This window comes from Dermacentor silvarum, chromosome 8 (genome assembly GCF_013339745.2).
Source record: "Dermacentor silvarum isolate Dsil-2018 chromosome 8, BIME_Dsil_1.4, whole genome shotgun sequence".
NCBI classification, from domain to species: Eukaryota; Metazoa; Arthropoda; class Arachnida; order Ixodida; family Ixodidae; genus Dermacentor; species Dermacentor silvarum.
In genome coordinates, this window is record NC_051161.1 from 60,757,465 (window position 1) to 60,782,591 (window position 25,127).

Genomic DNA, 25,127 nt, shown 5'->3' on the forward strand with positions numbered 1-25,127 from the left:
CACACATTTGAGCATGTGGAATACAAAGTATTCAATCCATTGTGACACTTTTTTCTCTTCCCTTCATCATCAGGCATACAAATAAACGAAGCCCATCTCGGCAGATTTCATCGTTCCATACACCTGATGATAAAGAAAACGGGGGAAAAAAAATGTAATGATCGGATTGTTTTTGTACTGGTACATGCCCGAAAATATTCTCAAGCAAGCCTATCATAAGCCTATCTGTGCAGGCTTCATTGATACATACATTTATAAACGAAAAAAAAAATTTCATTATGGATTGAATTGTCTTTGTATCGCACCTGCGTGAAAATATTCTCCGTTTTGACACCTTTCTTTAATTAAACAGTTTGTAGTGGTACATGTTTGTTGTCTGCTTTGCACTGATGAAAAGAACATACTTTTACATCAATTTCCTGCAAAACGAATGCCGACAAGTTCCAAGGTCTAGCCCAATGTGCTTGCCATGAGCATCTTTCAGTAAGGTTCATGCACAAAGCAAGGCACACTGCCATTAAATGCCAGCATTGACAGTACTATCAGTAGTTGTGACATGCTATCAGTTATGTATGAGTGTTTTTGAAATATCCGCCCTGTTTTGAACCAGAGAATGGGATTGACAGTATCCAATAAGCCAAGTTCACAGCTACTCATTCCCCAAGACTACAAGCTGCAACAAGAATAGAAGGCAACAAGTCGCTAACTAATGAAGGGAGTCTTCCAATACTGCCATGAACTTCACATATGCACTAAATAAAGAATGCCAACAGGGCTACCTATAAACACAGACATGACCACATGTGTGCTTTTGTTCTTGAAACAGTGCAGAACAAATACACTAGTGAATATGTGGTAATAAAAACACATAACATGAGGGACGGGCAGGACCGGTGCTAGTTGGTGCACTTTCATGATTATGTTGCGCTCAGTTTTACACTGGCAAACAATTTCAAAGGAAGGAACAAGGACATAAACGGGAATACATCTGTCTACGTCCTTGTTCCCTTTGCAGTTTTTTGCCAGTGTAAAACTCAGCGCAAACGTAATCATCCATGTGCACGAACTAGCCCCTTTCATAGCTTTGCTATTGACCTTGTTGCTACTGGCAGACATACTGTTCTCATTTGCAAGATCTGCAGGCAGAGCCCTCCAACACAGCACCCAAGACTTCCATTTCAGGCAATTGCCACTATGGTGCTGACAGGCAATGGATTGATGCATTGCAACAGATAAGGGACATTGACAAGGACATTGAGAACCCAAAGCCCTGCTAATAATACGCACAATGCACAACAACACGTCTCTCCCGCAAAAGAAATCGAAATGGCTGCCATGAGTAAACAATGAACTGACCAGTAGAATTTTATCAGCATTAATGTCTTTCCCAGCTGCTGACACATGCCTACAACTCATTGCAGGTCCTTCGGTCATTTCTATCTGTAACAAATACTATTTTATGATGCTCATCTAAGCAATTTATCATTTGTCTTATCTGTATATCAACACGACTCCTGTTAGCTGTGTTTCATGCTTTTACTGCTGTGAACAAGAAAGACAGACCAAAATTACTTTCATACATAACCAATTAGTAATGAATAATGTTTGTGCGCACGAATTTGTCTACACACAGGCACCTTTCAGTACGGTCTAGTAAGAACTGTGTATTCTATATACAGAATTCTGCTGAACAAGGACGACACTAAAGAAGGTGAGGATGTTGCGCGATACTGCGTGCCCGTACGTGAAAAATGCGCTATAACGCAGCTACGCTGCGAGTGAACGGCGCAATCTCAGCCATTAGCACCAGGATATCAACCTCGCAACTTCCTCCGTCGTGCAATCCACAATGACTCACGCCGCACATTCCGTAACGTTGTTAAGAGCCCCCCTCCCGTGCACCTGTCACAACGCAGCTTTCGATCACAGCCGCGCAAAGAAAATCGGCGAGCTGTGGTACTGACCTTTAAGCAGCGGCGAATTGTCAATCGGCCCCGGGTGCGTGGTCTGTTCCCCGATGTCGTTTGACGTCTCCCATGAGTCGTAGCCCACATATCTCTTCCACTGGTTGAACCACTTCTTGTCAACCATGTACCTGCAAATGGGCAGACGGTTATCTCGAGGTGTTATCGGTGCATCCAACGGCGCCAGGCACTCGTATGGCACACGCGACCAGCCAGCAAGCTAATGAAAAGATATGACCGCCTCAGCTCGGAGCGGTTCCATCGGGGAAGCGCGCTCAATCCGGAACTCATGTTGCGACGACGACGGAGTGGATGCACAATCTACTGCCCCTCGCTTCCGACTGCAGTCCACGAATGTGGGCGCATGTCGCTACGCATCTGTTTAAAAAAAATTTCGTAAAAACTGCCAAATAAGGCTAATGGGCAGCGAGTCCGCGCACGCCTCGCGGAGTGCACGGAGTCCAGCAGCATCCCAGTCACTAATCATCGGTCACCGACGCACGCCTGAGGCACGACACCGGGTCCTCTCGAAATGACGAAACACGAAATGACTTTTAGGTTTCACAGACGGGAGCCGCGGCTTGGATCCCCACCAATGCGAAGTCGCGCTGCGTAATAATTGCCAAGTGCCAAATAGACCGCCCAGAGGATTTCTCTTTTTCAGCTGGCGGGCAACCGGCGACCTTGGGCGGTAACCTCGTGCGCCGAAAGTTGGCACAAACAGCTCGGACGAACTCACCACGGATATGCGGGACTCGGACTCTTCAAATCGGGTCCCGTTTGAGTGGAGAACGGCGCGCTGAAGCGCTGCCTCTCTGTCCCTCATAGAGGCTCATTCACCGGTACGTTAGCCGAAGGGACAAGACACGACGCATTTTCCCCGCCGTTACCCCGGTCCCGCCGACCACGGAATGCACGTGACGGTACCCGAGCTCGTAGCGTGCTTACCACAGGTCATCCTTTTGCAGTGGTTTCTTGAAGAAATTTGTAATCTCAGTACGCTGCGTCTCCAAATCGGGAGCAGGGGGACCACCTTCCGCCATTTTGGAACGAAGAACCTGGAGCCGATGTGACGTAACGGTTCTTGCGGTGAGCTCGCGTAGACGTGTTCTCGCGGGTGTCAACTTTTGCAACTTTCATCAAGAAATTTGCAACGTTATGTGACGTTTACGCACATTCTCGTTACGTCACAAAATAATGATTTTGTTTTCTTGCTCAATTTAAAGTGTAGTTAACCAAATGTTTTGCAATTGACGTATTCTAAAAGGTATTTCAGTAAATAATTTTGGTAATTAGGCATTTAAGTCAAGGTACTATCATCATGACAAAACAGCAATTTTTCATAACTATACAATTTATTTACAAAATACACATTTTTGTTATTAATTTTTATTTTAGACTTTTAACATAATAGTAAACAGTAGCCATTCATGTTTTAAGTACAAAACTATATGAATAAATGTCTCTACAGTAGCGCACTATTCTACCAAACGCGTTACCCCCTTTTTTTTGTGTGTGTGTACAAAGGCAAAGCCTTTTGAGCTTTTGGCCCGTTTGCGCCGGTTGTGGGTGGGCTACATTTGTCATGTCCGGCCGATATTGATATTGAAATCCCAGTGAAAAACAATCAACCATGGTGAGCTCGAGTTTCAAACCTAACATGACGTTATTTAATTTGGCAGCATTCTGCTCGATGCATGTTCTTTGAGTGTGAAACAGATACCGAAACACTTATCGTTACACTTCCCATGCAATGGCTGCTTCGAGGGGAGCATAGGCGTTGTCAGTTTTAAAAAAAGCTTAGCATTTTCTGTTCCGTCTTGCACAACAGATGTCATGAGTTTTACGTATTACGTGTATTTTAACGAATTCGTTGTAAATAGACTATTTGTGAGCTCGTTGGTAGTTCATTTCGCGCGATGAGCCAACCGACCCGAAGCCGTCCTTCGCTTTCGGAGTGCTAGCTGATCGCTCATGTGTGAATAATAAGTCGATTGAAACTCCTTGTCGAAGTGACTTGGCGCATTGGAAGTCGGGAGTCGCAGGCATGATTGACTCGGACGTTTTGTTCGGAAAGGGTGGTCGTTTGTAGCAAGCTTTAAAGCTTCTGTACGGAATATGCAACCATCTCCGTTGCGTTGAGTCAAATCTGTAAACACAGCGTCCGGCGTTGTATTACTTTTTGTGTACCTACCTGGGCGCAGCATTCGTTTCCTCGACGTCCGCAACAAAGTGACTAGCTCTGGCCCACTGCATGTAGTACTGTATTTAATTGCAGCTTGTTCTGCTTTGCTTCGGTTTTTTAGAAAGCTGCGCTGTTTGACTTGCGACCAAGAATGTTCCTCGTGTTTTGTTACATTTACACAGCCTGTGCTAGTGCGTTTGAGTGCTTTTGGCATGCTCTAGCGGTGATATACAATTTTTTTTTTACTATAAGAAATGCTGCCGTACACGAAACTAGGAACAATACTGACGTTTCTGTCACCTTCGTAAAGCAGGAAAAAAGGTGCCCTAGTAAACCTTACAGGACGCTACAAACGTAATATTCAATTGGAAGTTTAAAACTAAACCACAGAATCTTTCAATTCTCACATTTCAGTGTATTATTTTCTTGCATGCCAACGATCTACTTGCTTTCGTCTTCCAAAGCGAAAGCAGACTAAAGTTTCACAAAGGTGTTTGCAATCACTTAATTTTTTTCACAGACCGACCTACATACTTGTAACTGTTTGCCCTCAAGGCAATGCACCAGTGCACTGTGCATTTACTTCCCAGTGCACTTGTACGCCCTATAACGGCTGTGCATGCAAATTCATTTAGTTCAATGTGCACTATATGCCGAACTCCTGAAAATTCTGTGGTTTCTAACGGGCATGCATTCCATTGGTAATTTTATGTATAGCATCAATGCTTTCCTGTGACTGTGTGTATTTGTGTGTGTCGGGGGGGTGCATAGATTCTTGCAATAGGAGTATAAACATGCAGGCCAATAAGAAACATTCAAGAAAATAGCCTGGGTACATTTGTGTTGCGCTTACTACAGGTGCCATATCTGGGGTGGCCTATGGCAAACATAGTGACTGCTTGCCAACTAGCCCACTTGCTGTCAACCTTCCTTGAATATTTGAGCAGTGGGACCAGTTTGGCACATTGTGCAAAGCCTGGCCCTGACTCACACATTTAGCTGCCATTCAAGGGAGCCTGAAACAATTTTGACGATTTTGTCGAAGCATACTGAGTCATTGGGGTTAGGTGCTTCTGTCATTAAGTGATGCATTTAAGCGCTCCACATAATGCGTGTAATTTATTATAAGGCTTTAAAAATGTACATCGCTATCGATCACAGTGGTGCCGCTCCCCCCAGTTTTCAGCCACCCAAAGCCAAGTGACGTGTGTTGCCCTACTGACATCAGTGGGGCAAGCCATCTGATTGACTACACAGCTCGCGTCATCGATAACTTTTATAACATTATGGTGAGCAAATGTTATTTGTAATAGTTAAAATGTTGCTTAATTTATTTGCATAAAAAAAAGAGAATACACAACAATTTCGCACTACACTCAAGCACTTCCGGCACTCAGAAAGTGTCTGCTTGTGTTACAATGGGCTTCGTGTTGACATGAGCGACATGTCAAGCTGCGACATCATGTCCCTCTGCAAGACAACATGCGAGTGGAGTGGCTGCAGCGCATCGGGCTGTCAGTATCCAATCGGCACCAGCATCTACGCGTTTGCAGGCATCACTTCTTGCCGAAGTATTACTACCACAATAGAGTTTAGCGTGTCCAGTAATCGTGAGCACGTTGTTTTCCTAAATCTTTAAAATGCTTTACACTTGCTTACAGCAATATTAGCTCTCTGTTTGGCTGGTTAAGCTCTAAGCCACCAGGTGGCTGGACTGTGCAGACTGATCAGGCCAGTCACATACATCTACACTAAAGCTCCTTCGTCACAGTGGTAGCAGTATGTAGGGGCTCTTATAGTTTACGCCTCCGCCCATCCATCAAAACACCCAGCTTGCCTGTGGTTACTGGAATACCGGACACGCTGATGCTGCGACAGAATACTCGCAATGCACGCTGATTGGATAGCTCTCGCTGGGAATTAGAGTGTACTAGAATGGGGAGTGGGTCCAGCGGACGCCTTGGCAAGCGCCGAGGGTGAAGCAAAAAATGTTGAAATTGTGGTGGCGCTGCCGTCGCCTTATTCTGAAGCTCTGGCTAATAAACGTTGGCTTTGGCTGTTGCGGCAGCGCCCATTGGCTGAACCGAGCTCCCGGGCTGAGTAGCTGTCACCTGCTCAACGCACCGTCATTGTTGCGTCATTTGCATTCTTTCCGCCGCTCTTTTACCATTCTATTTACAATAGATCGGTGGGGAATAATATCAGTGTTGCCGCCACAGAGCTATCTGCCTGTCAAGGCTCCATGCAGCTGCGGTAGGGTCTCCGACGCGACAAGCGACCGGCCGGCGCGGGACCGCTCATTCGGGAGAAAGTGACGGGGGAGCCTGCGTTGGACCCACTCCCCCAATCTAGTACACTCTACTGGGAATTGATGGCCAGGCGGCTGGAGCAGAGGTTGGAGAGGCTTTGCGCACTGGCTCCAAGACAAATGGAAGTAGGCGACACGACATCGCATCACGACGCAGAGCCCGTGAAGGCGGAGCTTAGCCCCGATCACTCGGTGAACGAGTTGAGAAAAAGCGTGGCTATGGAGGAGGGTAACTTGTAATCGTCCGTAGCTCTCTTCATATGAGACACATCACCCAAATTGTGGCGCAAGTTTTTCTGTAGCTGTACCCTACGTGACTAGAAAACCGTTTCAGGGACCTGTTCAGAGTCCATCCATAGTGATCAGTTGTTGCAGTAAAGGAGTACTGACGCCTATGTTTTGAAGTTGCAGGAACTCTGCCACGTGTTTCTCGCGCTTATTAGGATAACACATACCAATTGCGAAGGTTGGGAAACACCTATAAGATATTTCATTTCGAGAATAAAGTTGGTCTTCAGATGCTTGACCTGGGGTCGCCAAATTTATAGTGATGCTTTGACACAAAGCGAAATTTGTTGACTTGTAGCACTAAGGCTAGGTATGATGATGTTGCTCAGTAAAAAAATAAAATAGACAAGAGTGCTGTGCTTGTTTCTTCTTGCTGCGCTCGTGTGTAGCAACCACAGTGATTGCAAGAACGAAGTGAGCCAGTGCATCATGACGTCATGATGCATTTACCTCGTTGGTACAGAAACTGGTTTGTAGAAGCAAAAATTGAATTATTTCGGGTAGTCCAGTGCTTGACAGCATTTCTTCTAGGCATTAGAGTGCTCAGACCTTTAGCACAATGAATGACTTCTCGAAAATGTCACGTCCATACTTGCTTGATAAGGAGTTACCGTTAGGTGTGTCCACAGATTGGCAGAATAAGTGGACACTCACTCACACTTGCACTCCTATATATTTTCATTATACTCACTCAGACTCACCGCCACTTATGCTCACGATACTCATGATCATAGTCATGCCTACTCACCCTCACTGGCATTCACTCACTCACGTTCATATGTCAACTCACACTGATCTGCTCTCACTCATGTTCATACTTGCGTCCACTCACACGCTGACAGTTATTCTTGCCGGCACTCACTCATACACTCACAACTGTGAAAGAAGTGTGAGTGTGCTCACCTATGGGGGTGTCTCACGACGTTACCCTTAGTACTATAATTTCAGCATGGAGAATGAACAATGTGTCTCTGTGAGGGGCTCTCATGAGAGTTTTTTTTTTTTTTGTCTCCATTCCAGTCATCCACGCTGCGGCCATACCTCACAGCCGTGAGGCACACCTTGAACGCGGCCATGTGTCTAAAGGACTTCTCCTCCCAGGTCGTGGAAAGGCACAATAAGCCTGAAGTCGAAGTCAGGTAAAGGCACCTTGGTGTGTTCGCATTTTTGGTGTTTCATGACAACATTGGCTGGCTCTGAGCGCCCCCTTGGTGTGGAAAGGTTCAGTGACATGTGGAAGGCATTCGAGAACTGTGTGAAACCCACCAAGGTGGTCAGTGGCTATATCATTACACTGCTGAGCACTAGGGTGTGGTTTCGATGCCCAGCCACTGCAGCGGCATTTCAATGGGGGCGAAATGCAAAAAATGCCCATGTATCGTGTTTTGGGTGCACATTCATTAAAGGGGCCCTAAAACACTTTTTGAACATACCAAGACAAATATTGCCAATCTGTTAATGAGGCTCCATCAAATCAACACTTCTGTGCCCGCCACGGTAGCTTTGCGGATATGGCATTGCTCAAGGTCGCGAGTTTGATCCCGAGCACGGCAGCTGCATTTTGATGGGAGCGAAATAGAAAAACACGTGCACTTAGGTATAGGTGCACATTAAAGAACACCAGGGGGTCAAAATTAATCCGCAGTCCACCACTAAGCCGTGCCTCGCAATCCGATTGGAGTTTTGGCACGTACGGCCCCATAGTAATTCAATTAAAGTTTAACACTTCTGCCACAATGCGATGTGCCATGAGAGGCAATGACAATGCTCAACCCTCTCAGAGGTTACGAACAATGTTGCACAACGCCTCAAGCAAACATGTCTCCCTGTGTGTTCTGTGTACTATGCAGACAAACAGCAGTGGTGCACGCAAGGTAACGTTTAATACCAACTCACCACTCTCGTATTGGACTGGACGTTGAAGAAACCAAACATTCGCCGTCAACATCACTGCTAATAGAGTGAATCAAAACAAACCGCACAGAAAGCTTCGCTTACATCGAATACCACAGTACGTGGTATCTTTGAAAATTTCTTGTGGTAAAACAATCTCAGATGGTGCTTTACAGCCTTCAGTGTGTAACCTCTTCCTACAAATAATCCTTGCCTATAATGGCGATGTGGTCCCATACCGAGGCACTTCTCATCATTAGCATAATACTCACTCTGCGTTGCTCTTCTTATCTCCTCCAATGAGGAACCAATTGTTTCTTGCAATAGAATGATCTCTAGACAGCACTTTACAGCTTTCAGTGTAAAAGGAGGATTTCTGATGTAGCCTGGTGAGGGGGTCTTTAAAAATATCCTTATCCATGGCATTTCCTTTCTGGTACAAACTGTACTGCTTGTGTTGCATTCAGTGTACAAAAGACTCGAGTCTCTCAAAGCGTGCTGTTGCACTCTGCAGGAGCAGCAAGGAGCTTCTGCTGACACCCGTGGTGATCAGCCGCAACGAGAAGGAGAAAGTGCTCATTGAGGGCTCCATCAACTCCCTTCGCATCAGCATTGCCATCAAGCAGGCCGACGACATCGAGCACATCCTCTGCCACAAGTTCATGCGATTCATGATGATGCGTGCTGAGAACTTCATTGTGCTGCGGCGCAAGCCTGTCGAGGTGATTATTTTGACATGCTTCTGCCTGCCTGTCCTACGTACCGTAAAATGCTGAGCAAGTGCCCCCCTCCAAGCAAGTCGAAATTACCGGCAAAGTTGGGGGGAGGGGGGGGGAGGGGCGCTGTCCCGGAACGGTACCAAAATTCAAGATGATGACAAAATTTTCCTGTAAAAAAAAAAAAGAAGACAGTGGGAATGAATTTAAAATTTTATTTCACATTAACTTTATTAACTCTTTCCATACCACACCCATTGGGCATCGTTAGCCCTCTATCGATGGTATGAAACGCCGCTTTCGAGACCTTCCGCCCCGCTCACGGACATGGTGCGCTATCGCACGTGAAGGAGAACTTATGTTTCAGTTTTCTAAGCAGTTCGCTTTTTTCCTGCGAGGCGGTGATTTTGAAACACGCTCTGAAGTTTCACGATCGTCAAAGGAGAAGGAAAAAATGATGGCCGCCTGCTATTGATGGTTTGAAACGCCGCTTTTGAGACCTTCCGTGCCGCTCACGGACACACTGCGCCATCGGACGTGAAAGAGACGAAACTATATTTTTGTTTTCTAAGCACTTCTACAGGCGGTGATTTGTAAACGCGCTCCGACGTTTCGTGATCGTCAAAGCAGAATGCAAAAATGTCCGGCTCCGGAAACGGCGCGCGCGCTTTGGGAGATTGCAGATATATCGCGATCCCGCTGCCTCTGTGACTGATCTTATCGATACATCGAATAGCAGCGAGTCAGAGGGCGCTGACTTTTTGTCGTACTTTGAGTCCGAAAGCAACGACGACGCAAACCAGCCCGGAATATCGGCGGCCGGCAGCCCGGCAAGCCCAACTGTAGTGCTTGCAGTTAAATTTTTGTAGCAGAATACCTGTTCAATGAAAAATTTTTATTTTCTCGAAGGTAGTGCCTAATAGACGGAAATACACTTTGTATATCTCATAACTTTCGTAAAATTTTTTTTTCTTAGTAGACACAAGCGTGTCTTTACAAACATTGTTCAATTTTATCATACAGTCTTGATTTTAACAGTTTATATCTTTTTATGACATACATCTCGTTAATAAAACATTTATGCATGAAAAGTGCATTCAGTTTACTTTCTGTTTATGTATTACATTAAATATTAAGTGCAGTAGTTCCTTCAGAAAAAACATCTGCCGTAACATACAAAAAACACCTATTTTCCCCATGGTAGGGAAAGAGTTAAGCCAAAGATTGTTAGTGCTGTTTAACACTCTCAAACCCACTGAAAGAACTGCAGAAAGAGCGCATCGACGCTGCACTGGCGCGTCGCTGCAACAGGCTCCACGAACATTGGTTATGCATCTTCTATTCCAGGCACAATGATGTCCGCTAGAGTAAAGTGACCCGTAATGTTCACTTTATGTTCGCTTTCCTGGAACAGCACGGAAATTTAAAACTAGCAGTGAAGTAAGGAGAGGCTCTTGCACGGATGGGGGGGGGGGGGGAGGGGCTTGCTCGGAATTTTACAGTAATTTATGTGGTTGGCTGAGCAAGGAGGGCACATATAGACCTACACTACGACGCAAAAATGCGGTGGCGCTGTCGTCTGAATTTAGTTTCGCTTGGTAGGCACTCCGCCGCCGAGCCGGCGCCCGTGTCACGCCTACCACAGCAGCTGCTGAGTTTCGCGGGTGGTTATGCGGTTCCATCTGTGAGGTTTTTATTCTATGATTTTACAATGAAAGAAACGCAGTATGTGGACGAGCCGAGTTGTGTCGAAATACGCAAGAGGCTAAAGTTTTCATAGGTTTCCTGTTGATGAAAACCGTCGCAAGCAATGGGCTGCCACGGTAAAAAGCATAATTTGGATTCTGATACCAGATCATCCATTATGCGCAAAACATTTCGTAACTGTTAAGCTTCTCTTTTATTCTGAGTGGCGTGCTTTAGCCAACCTATATACGATCTTAGGATCGTTATTAGTGTGTCATTACAATTTCTTGCCGCACTGTGGGAAAGCTAGATTAGGATTAGTCTTGAATGTAGGTGGAGCGAGCAGGTGCCCCACAAAGCACATCGCATTCAAATTTATTTGCATCTCAAAGAATTGAGCCACCTGCAGTGTAGATATCCTATCACACGTTCGCATACATAGACAGCACAGTCACAGCTACGTTCATTGCAGTGTGGATGTCATAAACGCGCCTAAACGTGTCAATTAAATTTCGAGCGCGAATTAAAATGTACAGTGTTAGTACAGAGTTGGAGTGATTGGACGGCCGCGTACAACAGCTCAGATTGCGCTGGCCTACACAGGCAGCGTCGCCGTAGGTCCGCTACCTCGCTGGTCCCATCACCAAGGCGATCGCTTCTGTCACTGCTCATGGCGACGTAGAAATCGGCTACAGCTTGTTCTTAACATGAAATAGTTCTTAATAGAAAAAATATCTCGAATTTGCGTGTGTTTCGTAAAGCAGCGCCCGTGGTTCTAAACCACTGGCGCGATCGTGAGCAATGATCCGACGGCATTTCGTCTCGCAGACGGAAACCAAGCACCGGCCGTCTCAGCGAGGTGGTTAGGCTGGCTTGCAAGTACTATGTTTTGTTTCCTATTCGCACCAACGACGCCTACAAAACCAATTCATTTAAGCCCACGTTAATCGCATTGTCAAAAATAAGCGCACTATGATCCAGGCCAGATCGCAAGCGCTGTCGGCCGTCGCTGCGGCGGTCAGCGAGCTAGGCCTAGCGTCTCGTTCGGCCGTATTCTGATGGGGGCGAAATACAAGAACGTGCACTGGGTGCACATTAAAGGAACTCAAATAGTCAACATTAATCCGGCGCCCCCACTATCGTGTGCTTCATAATGAAATCGTGGTTTTAGCACACCCCACCCCCACCCCATTAAAGAAAAATTATAAATGCGCCATCCGCGCGTGCAAACGGCGGCGGCGAACGTGCGCGGAGCCTACACGACGTCGCTAAAGGGCCTAAAATACATCGATGGTGCCTACCGCTGTTTACAAATATGGTGCCTTACTCCCTTACTTGAGAGTGTTTGTATGCTTCATGTCTAGCGGACCACTCATAGTTCCACCATGGTATTATGCTAATATTCAGTCGAACCTTGATATAATGAATACGTAAATAGCGAATTGTCAAATATATCAATAGTCAATTTACCAATAGTTTTGCATCACTGCTGAACGTACTGTGTTCAGGAATTACTTTGCATCTATAAATTGTGTGGTTGTTTTTGCCAAATTTCAAGTGTTGTTGTATACAATTATTTGCTTTGGTTATAGCCACAGATTTTAAGCATTTTGGGGGACTTTAATTCAAGGGTATGGGTTGCGTTCGTGGCTGGGTTTATGTCTGAAAGTATGGTATGTAAGGTAGGTGTAGTTGACACAGGTGAAGGCTTTGACCTAGTATTAGGCTTAATTAGCCTGATGACTCAGTTACACCTATGTTCCCAATATTTGCTCGTGAAATAGCACCTCTTGTACTACAGTCGAACCCACTTACGATACCAGTTTTAACAATAATAACGGATATAACAATATGCAGTTAATGCAATGCCAACTTTCATATGTGTTTATGGTGAAATAAACCACTTGCTACAGTGCTCCCATGCCGTGTTATTGGTTATAACAAGTCTGACTACTGGGTGTGTGTACCAAATGGATAAAGAATGCAAAGTCCTTGATAGGGGAATTCATGCAGCCGCACATCCTGGATCGCCCTACACACCACCAGCCGCACCCACCCCCCAAATGTCGGCTCGCTTTATTATTATTATTATTATTATTATTATTATTATTATTATTATTATTATTATTATTATTACCCTTCTTTTCACAGATTTTGGATTCTTTTTCTTTTCGGCGCAGACACCCAGTAGCCAGTTTTAATTGTTACAGCCAATAATGCGGCATGGGTACATTGTAGCACGCAGTTTGTTTTACCATAAAACACGCACAAAGGCTCACGATGGGGCAGTTGCTCATTGGTAATCTGAGTATTGGTAAATGGATTCAACTCTATTTTCTTGTGCCTAATTCTAATGTTTGGATGTTTGTCCGCTCTGCTTTTTTCGTATAACCCAGTGATAACAATTATAGGTTATAACAATAGTAGTTTATTGGCACTTGAATATTGTTATTGTTATAAGTGGGTTCAACTATACATTCAGAAGGTCAGGGCCAAAATGGGTGTTAACTTTAGTACTGCTATCAGACTCGTTTTTTTTTTTTTTTTTTTCCATTCAAATGGAAGCACCACTGACACAATGTGTACTTTATCACTGCAGGGCTACGACATCTCGTTCCTCATCACAAACTTCCACACGGAGCAGATGTACAAGCACAAGCTCGTTGACTTTGTGATCCACTTCATGGAGGAAATCGACAAGGAGATCAGTGAAATGAAGCTATCACTCAATGCAAGGGCACGCATTTGCGCTGAAGAATTTCTTAAGCGGGTGAGTACATGTTGAGCACTGCATCACGAGGGTCACATTGCACGTTTTACTTAGGTATTGTGTGAAAATAACAAGAGCGTGCATGATGGTCCCATTTCTAACTAAGCTTAGATGTCAAAAAAGAACATAAACTTCATTTAGATATCAAAACATCAAAGGTTTATCATATTCATTCCAGATGCCTTTGAAGATAAGTTTTCTACCATTAGGCTTTTGAATGCTTCAAACAGCTGTATAAGGGGAAGAGCTTCTTAATTGTGGCAGTTATTTCACTAACACAGAATGAAATTCCTCGTCCAGTTCATGTGCAATCAACAGGGATTTCGCAATCAATTTGCAGTCATCTAACAAAATCAACTGTGGCAGTTGTCAAAGGGTCTCTCGAGAGAGTGATAGTTTATGTGCCTGCTACAATACAGATCACCTGATTTGATATTGCTCAGTAAGCTTGTATTTCTCGACTGAATGCTTGTGGTTAGTATGGTTGAGCTGAAAGTATACCATTTCTCATTGCAGTTTTGACAAGGTCGTCTGCTGCTGCTGGCAATGGTTTTTCTCCCACACACACAAGAACATTTATATAAATATTCTATATGAATCATGTTATTGTAATAAACATTTTTCTTTAATAATATTGAGTCTTGGTGCTTTTTTTCACTGCAAATCTAGAATTCCTGTTGAGACCGCTATTTTGGCATTTGTCCAAGTTCCACATGTTCTTTCGCTGCCTCGCCGATCTTAGTCACTATGCAAACGTCATTTCCAGACAAAGTGTCAGAATTGTGTTGCATTCATGTACACGTGCTACTTTTACACCTTAAAGCCTGACACACTGACCAATCTTGAATGACCACTCTCCCGAATGCATTAATTTCCATGGGAAGCAATGTCTGCAATGTCTCTCTGCAGGGAACTATATCTGTCCAATGCATGTAAACGAATGGAGCCCTCTACTACAGCGTGCCTCATAATCAGAACTGGTTTTGGCACGTAAAACTCCAGAAAAAAGAGGAATGCTGCAACTTCTGTCAATAGCGTCTGGTACATCACATGATCTGCGTTAGCAGAGAGCGACGTACTCTTCAATTAGGCTGAAGTGAGAATACTTAAATTGAGGCAAAAAAAACTACACATAAAATAGCGCCACTGTCCGTTTCTTCTACACATTTCATTCTTGTGTTGCTTTTAGCCCTGTAAATATGTCGCACAGTACTTGTTAAAAGAATGAGAAGAAAGGAAACCGAGGGGCCCAATTTTTAATTAGAAGAAGCCGACAGACAATGACCCCAAGGAAAGCATCATCCACTGCAGGACGAAGGCCTCTCCCTGCGATCTCCAATTACACCTGTCTTGCGCTAGCTGATTCCAACTTGTGCCTCCTAATTTCATTACCGCACCTAGTTTTCTGCCGTCATTGACTTGGCTTCCCTTCTCTTGGCACCCATTCTGTAACTCTAATGGTCCCCCGGTTATCTATCCTACGCATTACATGGCCTGCCCAGCTCCATTTATTTCTATTAATGTCTGCTAGAATATCGGCTATCCCCGATTGCTCTCTGATGCACACCACTCTCTTGCGGTCTCTTAACGTTAGGCCTAACATTTTTTGTTCCATCACTCTTTGTGCCGTCCTTAACTTGTTCTCGAGTTTCTTTGTTAACCTCGATTTCTGCCCCATACCTTACATTAGCACTGGTAGAATGCAATGATTGTACACTTTTCTTTTCAACGACAGTGGTAAGCTCCCAGTCAGGATTTGGCAATGCCTGCCGCATGCACTCCAACCCAATTTTATTCTTCTGTAAATTTCTTTCTCGTGATCAGGGTCCCCTGTGAGTAATTGACCTAGATAAACATACTCATTTACAGACACTAGAGGCTGACTGGCGATCCTGAATTCTTGTTCCCTTGCCAGGCTATTGAACATTATCTTTGTCTTCTACATATTCATCTTCAACCCAATTCTTACACTTTCTCGATTAAGGTCCTCAATCATTTGTTGTAATTCGTCTCCATTGTTGCTGAATAGGACAATGTCATCTGCAAACCGAAGGTTGCTGAGATATTCGCCGTTGATCCTCACTCCTAAGCCTTCCCAGTCTAAGAGCTTGAATACTTCTTCTAAGCATGCAGTGAATAGCATTGGAGAGATTGTGTCTCCTTGCCTGACCCCTTTCTTGATAGGTAACTTTCTACTTTTCTTGTGGAGAACCAAGGTAGCTGTGGAATCCTTGTAGATGTTTGCTAAGATATTCACGTATGCCTCCTGTACACCTTGATTACGCAATGCCTCTATGACTGCTGGTATCTCTACTGAATCAAATGCCTTTTCATAATCTATGAAAGCCATATAGAGAGGTTGATTGTACTCCGCAGATTTCTCGATTACCTGATTGATGACTTGGATATGTTCCATCATAGAATATCCCTTCCTGAAGCCAGCCTGTTCTCTTGGTTGGCTGAAGTCAAGTGTTGTCCCGATTCTATTCGAAATTGGTGAATATTTTATACAATACTGAAAGCAAGCTAATGGGTCTATAATTCTTCAATTCTTTAACGTCTCCCTTCTTATGGATCAGTATAATGTTGGCATTCTTCCAGCTCTCTGGTACACTTGAAGTTGTGAGGCATTGCGTATAAAGGGCCGCATGCTTTTCAAGCATGAAATAAACTCAAATAATATCAATTATTCATAATATATCAATAATATCATAATATCAATTTCAAAATGATATATCATTTCAAGCAAGGAAAGCATAGGGGTAATTATTTGTTGTTTTAATTGAAGTGAGGAAATGATAAATTGAAAGTGGATAAAAAAACTGGTTGCAAGTGGTATATGAATCTACGTCTTAAAATCACACAGCCGAACACTGTCTCCAAAAAATGTTTGGAAATATGCCACTCGATAAGTGGGGAATTTTTCAATGATAGCTCCACCCTGGGGGCTGTCTTGAACTGCTGTTTTATGGATGAGCCTTTGCTGCAATAAGCACCAAATGCTAGGAAACTAGTTTTGAAAGTCCAAACAAGGCACACTGGAAGACGGTGACTTTTCCCAATTTTGAATGGTCATTGTGGGCAAACGCATACCTGCCAACTCTCTTGAATTTGTCGTGAAGTTTGTGAATTTGTGATTTTACGAACGTTGCATCAAGTTTTATGAAAATTAGTTTCTGTTTGCAAAAATTGAAGGATGGGGGCGAGCAAAATTGAAGCAACGAAAATGCATGAAAGAAAATGCAATGGTACCTGAGCCACTCTTTTGTGGCCAGCAAGGCACTAAGTAGAGGGTTACTTGCTTTATTCAGATGACTTCCTGAAGCAGGCTAAATGGGAAAAAGAAAAGTCGTTGAGAAAGTTACTGTAATCTAAAAACACTGTATAGCTTCTACGTCTGCTGTGCTCAGGTTGCTACTCTTTAGGTGCTGTGTCTGTATACCACAAAAGGTGTGCTGAGGGCAGGCAGACAAAAATGAGTGCCCTCACCCCTTTGTTATGCCCATGAGTGTTATTACGAATTTTGAAGTTGACAGGTATGCAGACGGGATCAGAGAAAAGATCCCCAATAGACAGTTGTACTTCTGAAGATTTTGAGCTGCACATGGAATTTTGAGAACCAGCATGGAATGACATAACATATGGCATTGTCAGCACAGAAAGCTTCGATTTATAAGCTATGACCATGTTGAGCGTTCTTGGGACTTCTTGAAGCACACAGTGGGTGTCAAGCTTAAGCACAAGCCAAATGTTTTAATATGAATTTTAATAATATGAATTTTAAATGTTTTAATAGCGCATTGTAATATTAACAGAAGGTGCTCAAGCAATAAACAGGCAGTAGGAGCATAGGGAAAGATTTGCTTGTGTTCATCTCTGCAGTGTCAAAGAAATCACTTCCTCGTCAGTTCAGCTGCATGCAAGTGGTGATAAATTTCACTGCAGATACAGTCGCTGACTGGTAATTCGGACATGCTTGATTATTTTGACAACTCTCTGCCACCGCCACGAGCCCCATAGACTTAAAGGAACCTTGAAACACTTTTTGAACATAGAAAGCAAGCATTGCCGATCTGTAGAAGAGGCTCCTGTGAACATGTGAGCCCAAATGTTATTGCACTGCATGCAGCAGGGAATTTACAATCTCATGTCAAAAACCGTGAAAAATTGCTTGCTCTCGCCTTCACAGTGTCACTGCAAGCAGCGAAGCCCGGCATCAGTTATTGGCTCTTTTCGTGATTGCGAGAACAGTATTGCTAACCTGTAGGTAAATACAATTTTAAAAATATGTATGTCTGTGATCTCAAAAAGATGGAAAAAGCAATTTCGTCTTTGCACTGCCAGTCTACACACAAGAGTTGCGTGTAGCTGCGGGGCCTCCGAAATAGCAGCGGCATGCTGCGTAGAGTAGATGCCGCGGCCACCACTGGGTGTCGCGACGAGCCCTCTTCCCATATTTTGTGGCGAGATGCTTAACTTTTGGGCGAAGCCTGACAAAAAGAGAGAAAGCCACTCATCGGTTCGATAACTACATCTAATTTTACTTCTACTTGAAGGACATGAAATATTTTTGCAGCAAGACATTCATGAGGTGACTCCCTTTAATAGTGCGGCCATTCTATGATCAGTTTGAAAATTGTTTCAGGGCCCATTTAATGCATAAGGATGACCAAAATTTTCGCTACCTTACAGCACGGCATGCAGTAATTCAGACTCTGACAGTATGACCGTGTGCTAGTTTGGCCGCCGAGGTGAGCAGAAATAGCAATATTTTTGTTTTGATACGTCACTGGTGCCTACTCGAAACTGAAGCCCGTCAAATAGTAGTCTCCGATAAAGACACGATGCATGCATGGTGCTTGCTTTGACTATATTTGCCATCAACCTGTAGCACCTGCATGACAATGGTCGATTTTCTAGCGATGCCTTTCACTATTCCATGCTTCTCATCATCCACCGTTCATGGCCGGCTTATCCCGTTAATAACGTGTGCAGAGCATCGCTCTGACCACTGATGAAGCGCGAGAAGTGTGAGAAGGAATAGCCAAAAGGCATTGCTAGAAAATAGCGGCCACGGACTGTCTAGGCCAAAGGCACCTATGGTATTTGCATGCAATAATGTGTTCACAAACTTGGCCCGTATTCTTCAACGATCACATTCAAAGTGACTTTCATTTTTGCAATCTTTCGCACGACTATAGCACCAGATGCATCGACGGGCGGCAGCGCTTCCTCACTGTGATAAGATATAGTGTGCTTCGCACTGTGCAAAGCACACCGACGCGTCTTGCACTAATCACATGAAAATGAAAATATCCTCGTGACAGTCCGACAATACAGCGCACTTTTTCTGGTCACTTGTGGAGATCAAAAGAGCAGGTGTAAACAAAAATTGAACTTGTCGCACAAAACCACTCACATCCACCTATATAGACAAGCTGCACATCTTTAAGGATGAGCACAGTGTAGGCATTAAGAGCAGATGACTATGTTGACACATTTCTTATTCTTGTCTGCCTGTTGTTTCGAACCATTTTTTGCCAAGTAACTATCTATAATTTGTGGGGGTCTTCCCCAACCCGTAGCGCGTGTAATCGCAGCTACGTAGGGTTCGGGCGAATAAGGCAACCAGCGAGTCAACTCAACAACGTTTATTGCTGTCAGCAATAAAACACACTTGTAGAGGGAAGTCCGCTCTGTATAACAACTAATAAAATAGGCTTGCCTCGTCGCGTGTGGTAGTCACGCGAACGAGGTCACTCACGGCTTTCAGCAGGTAAAAATCCGTCCAGGCAGAAGGTCAAGCGAGGTCAGAGAGAGCGGGGGTCTCTCGGTCGCGCTCTTTTATGCCTTTTTGCCTTTCCGCGAGGGGAGTGTCCTCCTCGCCCGCCGGATGCTTTCCCTCTTCCCGCGCGGCACGCGCGTCGCGAGAGGCGAGCGAGAACCGGGAGAGGGCAAAGTGCATTTCTCCCGTGTTCGCCCGGCTCCCGCAGCGCGCGGTGTGCGCGCACGAGATGTCCACCCGGCTGCTGTCGCGGGCGCTCCGTGCGCCGGCGACGGGCGAGCGCCCGCGGGAGAAGGTGGCAGCGTGTGCTCCCCCACATCCTCCCCCCCTTAAGAAGGCCCCCGTACGTTGAGGCTGGCACCTAGGGACGTCCGTTTGCCTGAGTACCCGCCGAGGTTGGCGACCGAGGAAGCGTTGTGGTGATGTAGCCCTCAGCTGGCGGACACTTGATGCCGACTCGGAGGCGGCTGGTCAGCTGCACTGCTCGGGCTTGCGAGGCGGGATCGTTGTCGGGGCTCGAAGGTGGCTCTCAGTGCTGCGCCCTAGGTGTCGGCTGCGCTGGAGGGGTGGTCGTCTGCCGGCCGCCGGCTTGCGGTTCGTGCGGCTCCAAGGCCGGCGTAGCGCCGTCAGTACTGCAAGGGCGTCAGTTGTTCCAGCGCGTACTGCAGGCAATTCGCACGGCCGTATCTCGTCTTGCTCTGCTCCTGGAAATTATTATCAGCAACTGCATAGCAAACTGCACGGAACGGCACTGTGATCAGCAGCATAGTTGGCCGTATCCGGGGACACCATCGACGTCTGTTGCGAAGGGAATGTTCGCAAGCATCATCACCAATTCGAGTCGCAGCACAGGATAATCACCGCACTGGCCCTCACAGCAGTCTTTGGTGAAACCGCACACCCACGCGTCGAGCGTTCACGCCACATTCCCGTCGTGGCCTTGACGACTCGTCGTCCATACTCGGCGCTCCATGGTCACTAGACGTTCGCTTCCCCGGCAGGAACTACCAAGGTGCCAGCCCGGCGCGGCTGTATGCTCACGCGGTACGCAACGCCACCCGGACTTACGAATGTTCCTCGCAGTCGTCGGGTTACGCAACTAGCAGTCAGATTACCTTCGCCTGCTACGCAAATTGTAGCGCGGCTGCGGGCTCGCCGTTCTGTTCTGACTGCTCTCTCTCACCGATCGCGGTTGAGGGAGGGCCTGATCGTCATCACACTGCTCATCACGCGGCACGTAGCGTTTCAGGTCGCATACGTGTACCGGTCCGCCGATCGGCTTTCCTTTCTTGTTCTCGAGCCGGTAAACAAGCGAGGAAACCTTCTCTCTCACTAGATACGGCCCGGTCCACTTCGGCGCCAGCGAGGCAGCGAACTGTTTGGTAGCATCGCTGAGAACGTGCTGGCGTCGAAGCACCAGATCGCCCACTTCGTAGTGGACGTTCCGATGCGAGCGGTCGTACTGCGCCTTCTGCTGTGCCCTTGCAGTGCGAAGATTACAGCGTGCTTTATGTAAAGCTTCCGTCATCTTGGCACGTAGATGCGTCGCGTATTCAGCTCGTGCTGACGGCGCGACTGGCATTCCGCTGCGATCCGCGAGAACCCTATCCATCGGATTCGGCAGCTCTCTCCCCAGGTTGAGAGAAGAAGGCGCATACCCAGTCGAGCGGTTTACTGTCGATCGCAATGCAAACCCGATCTCTGGAAGGTAGGTATCCCAGTCCTTATGCCTTTCAGAGAACGCGACAAGCATGTGCTTGATGTTGCGATTGACTCGTTCAGTGGGGTTCGACTGAGCATGGTAGGTTGTCGTTTTCTTATGCTTAATGCCCAGTGCGGCGCATGAGTCAACGAACACCTTTGCAGTGAAGTAGGACGCATTGTCCGTTATCAACTGCTCCGGAAAACCAAACCTGGTGAAAACCTCCATCAACTTATCCATGATCACCCGTGCCGTCAGTTTTCGTAGGGGGAAAAGTTCTACCCATTTACTGAAGTGATCCGTGACCACCAGCAAGAATTTGTTCCTGCTCGGTGTTGTGGGATACGGTCCCATGATGTCACATGCCGCGATTTGCCAGGGAGTCTGGCTGTCGATAGGCTGCATGAAGCCGGGCGGTCGTCCGCCTCGGGGCTTCACGCTTTGGCACACATGACACGATCGGGCGTAGCGAATCACGTCCCGTTTCATGCCTGGCCAGGTAGCGAAGCGACACAACTTAACGTAAGTCTTGGGGCCGCTCGCGTGCCCAGCAATGCACGAGTCATGAAAGTAGCGTAGCAGTGCTCCTCTCAACGCGCGCGGTATCACCACCTTAAACGCCTCACTTGTGTCGTTCTCGGTGGGAATATACCTCAGCAGGACGCCGTCGGAATTCAGCAGATAGGAATCCAGTGCGCTCACAGCATTACCAGCTGTTCCTGAGCGCTCCGCACCGACAGCAATACCAGCTGCCTCCATGTGCGCGGCGGCCGCGCCGCCCGGCTCTCGGAGCCCGTCAAGCACTTTTCGACAAAACGGATCCTTCTGCTGAGCCTCGAACAGCTCCTTTCTGCTGAAGACAACTCCTGCGGAACCGACAACATCTACGTGGTTCACGCTCTCGCCCAGGATCGACGGTTGTTCCGCGTCCCTTACTCGGGCTACGGCCAGGGTTTCTCCCTCGCCTCGGACAGGCGCTCGCGAAAGTGCGTCCGCTGCGGCATTGCTTTTTCCTTTGCGGTAGCGCACGGTGAAGTCGTAACGCTGCAGCAGCAGTGCCCAACGCGCCAGGCGACCACTCGGCTCACTCAAGCGCCTCAACCAAGTGAGAGCCATGTGGTCAGTCTCAATTGTGAAAGCCACTCCGTCGACATAATAGTCAAACTTTCGCAGAGCGAAAACTATCGCGAGACACTCCTTCTCTGTCACCGAGTAGTTCCTTTCCGCCGGCGTCAACGAACGGCTCGCGAACGCAACCGGTCGGAGAATGCCTCCGTGCTCCTGAAGCAAAATTGCACCTAGACCCAGGTCGCTTGCGTCTGTTTGAATCACAAACTCCCTGTTCAAGTCGGGCAGCTGCAACTCTGCCGTGTCAGCGAGCACCTTTGTGAGGCCGCGCAGTGCCGCCTCCTGCTCTGGACCCCAAGTCCAACGCTCGTCTTTCCTTAAGAGCTTCGTTAAAGGCGCTTGCACTGCCGCGCAGTCTGGAATGAATTGGCGATAAAAGTTCACCAATCCCAGAAAGCGTCTCAGTTCGCCGATATCTTTCGGCGACGGGTAGCTCAGTATAGCCTCGAGCTTATCCTCACTCGGCAGAATGCGGCCGTTGTCCAACGTGAATCCCAACAGCGTTATTCTGTTCGCAGCTATCTGAGCTTTACTCGGGTTCAACGTGATACCCGCGGACCTCAGCCTGTCTAGGACGTCTCTCAAGTGGCGCAAGTGCTCGTCGAATGTTTTCGAATAAACCACTATATCGTCGAGATATGCGAGAGCATGTTGCCACTTCGCATCTCCTAGAACTCGGTCCATCAACCTCTGATAAGTAGCGGGAGCTCCGACTAAGCCAAAAGACATTCTTTTGAACTGAAAGAGCCCGCGGTGACAAGTGAAAGCCGTTTTCTCTTTGTCACGCTCGTCCATTTCGACCTGAAAATATCCCCGACTAGCATCGAGCGTCGTAAAGTACTTCGCCCCGCCTAGGTTAGATACTAAAGAGGAAATGGAGGGTAGAGGGTACGCATCCTTCTTCGTAACCTCATTCAGCCTGCGGTAGTCTACACAAAGGCGATAAGTATCGTCCTTCTTCGGGACTAGAACTACCGGGAAGCCCCATGGGCTGTTCGACCTTTCCACAACGCCTGTGTCGATGAGTTCGTCTAAGCGCTGTCAAGTGCTTTCCGTTTAGTCAAGCTTATCGGCCGAGGATTACATTTCCACGGCGCAGCGTCACCCGTGTCTATCCTGTGCCTGACTAACGTAGTGAGGCCCGGCCGGTCCGTGAAAATCGCGTCGTATTCGTACAACAGCGATGACAGTCGTGCCCGTTCTCTCTCCGGCAGGCTGTTGACCTCTGACAAAAGTGGGTGCGCTGCCCCTTGCAACGTCGCGGCACAATGTTGTGCTACCGTCTCTCCGTTGCTTTGATCGTCTTTACCGATTACGGTTTGCTCGCTCGGCTGCGGCTGGGTGTGGCCCGCTCGCGCCGCCCCCGGAGACTGGCGTGTCGCCGCAGGCACGGGCGCTTTTGCGAAACGCTTCAAAACACCCGTTCCGTTCTCTCGGTAACCTCCGCTGGCGATGTCTATCAAAATACCCGACTTGGCGAGAAAGTCTCGACCTAAAATAACAGGCACTGACAGACCGGGAAGATGTACAAGGCGTTGTCGCCTGACGCGTCTCTCCCAACGAATAACTAGTCTAGCTGCACCGCTCGATTGTGCTGTGCCGGAAGCAAGGCGGAAAGTGATGTCACTATCTCTTAAGCGGATATTGTTCTCGCGGAGATGCTGCAACACCTCGTCACCAAATAACGAAGCGCTTGCCCCAGTATCCAGTAATGCGGCAAACTTCTTTCGGGCTATCGTTAGCTCGATGAACGGCGCCTGCGAGTCCGCGACATCTCCTACGCGACAAGCCAAAGGCGCAAGTAAATCGAAATCGCCAGTTGTGTTCGAGATCGCCGCCCGGGACCCAAGGTGGATCACCGGCGGCCTCGCCCGTTTCCCGAACCACGTGCTCGACCTTGGCCCGGCGTGCTTGCGCAGTCACGGGCGATGTGCCCCAGTCCGCCGCATTGGTAGCAACGGCCACCGAAGCCTCGGTGGCGTGGGCGCCCGTCGCTCCAATCCGGCGGGCCGTAGCTTCCACGCTCGGCGGTCGGCATGTGCCGCTCCTCTGTTCTCGCATTAGTCGCCAGTTCCTGCCGCGGCGCACTGCGTGCCGCGTTATGCTGTGCTGTTTTCAGCGCGTAGGCGTACGGGTCCAAGGCGCGGTCTGATAATTCCCAACCACGCTGGACCTGCTGCTCGTCGGCGAACGATGCCGACGCGTCGACCCTCGGGGAATGTGAAGCGATCCCGCCGCCGTTCCACGCGCAACGAGGCTCGAGTGACAGCGCGGCGGGTGGAGGCGGACGGTATGCTCGCGCCGCGAGGATGTCCCCTTGGATGCGCTTTGCTTCGGTGGCGAGCTCGTCTAAGTCTCGGTACCTACATCCCCTGAAGTAGGCCGCGAAAGTCGGGTGCGCTTGCCGTGTGACGCGCTCGACTTTATCGGCGTCGGTGGCGAGAGGGCTTGCGAGACGATAAAGTTCGTCCATCGCTCGAACATACTCCAGCAGGGACTCGTCCGGATGCTGGGTACGCAACTCCAACTCTCTCCTCAAACGCCACTCGTAGTTGGCCGGAAGAAATTCCTCGCGGAAGTTCGCGCGGAACTCTTCTACTGTGCGGGCTCTGTGTCCGGCCAGTCGGAACCAACGAGCCGCCTGTTCAGTCAGTGAAGCAGGGACCACGCGCGCGAGAAGTTCGGCGTCTGAAAGCCCTGTT

At 47.4% G+C, this 25,127-nt stretch overlaps 2 protein-coding genes across 3 annotated transcripts in view; one reads left to right on the top strand and one right to left on the bottom strand.

Annotated features, from left to right (window-relative positions):
* LOC119461304 (ubiquitin carboxyl-terminal hydrolase 15-like) overlaps window positions 1–3,063 on the bottom strand; it is a 70,821-nt gene extending 67,758 nt beyond the window's left edge. For both annotated transcript variants that reach the window (XM_037722556.2, XM_037722555.2), the window contains exons 1-2: window positions 2,913–3,063; window positions 1,965–2,095 (exon numbers count right to left, since the gene is read on the bottom strand). In XM_037722556.2, the coding sequence (XP_037578484.1) occupies window positions 1,965–2,095; window positions 2,913–3,007 (226 nt within the window). In that variant the 5' untranslated portion in view covers window positions 3,008–3,063. The remainder of the gene's footprint in view (window positions 1–1,964; window positions 2,096–2,912) is intronic.
* A 425-nt stretch (window positions 3,064–3,488) lies between these two features.
* Window positions 3,489–14,442, top strand: LOC119461307 (actin-related protein 2/3 complex subunit 4). The gene is made up of 5 exons (XM_037722558.2): window positions 3,489–3,600; window positions 7,766–7,884; window positions 9,153–9,360; window positions 13,640–13,810; window positions 14,327–14,442. Exons 1-5 carry the CDS (start codon window positions 3,598–3,600, stop codon window positions 14,330–14,332), a joined length of 507 nt encoding a protein of 168 aa, XP_037578486.1. The 5' UTR covers window positions 3,489–3,597; the 3' UTR covers window positions 14,333–14,442.
* Window positions 14,443–25,127: the final 10,685 nt, after the last annotated feature.

Coding starts and splice junctions, on each gene's coding strand:
- LOC119461307 (XM_037722558.2), top strand. Junction 7,885..9,152: donor AAGCCTGAAGTCGAAGTCAG/GTAAAGGCACCT, acceptor TGCACTCTGCAG/GAGCAGCAAGGAGCTTCTGC. Junction 9,361..13,639: donor TGCGGCGCAAGCCTGTCGAG/GTGATTATTTTG, acceptor TTATCACTGCAG/GGCTACGACATCTCGTTCCT.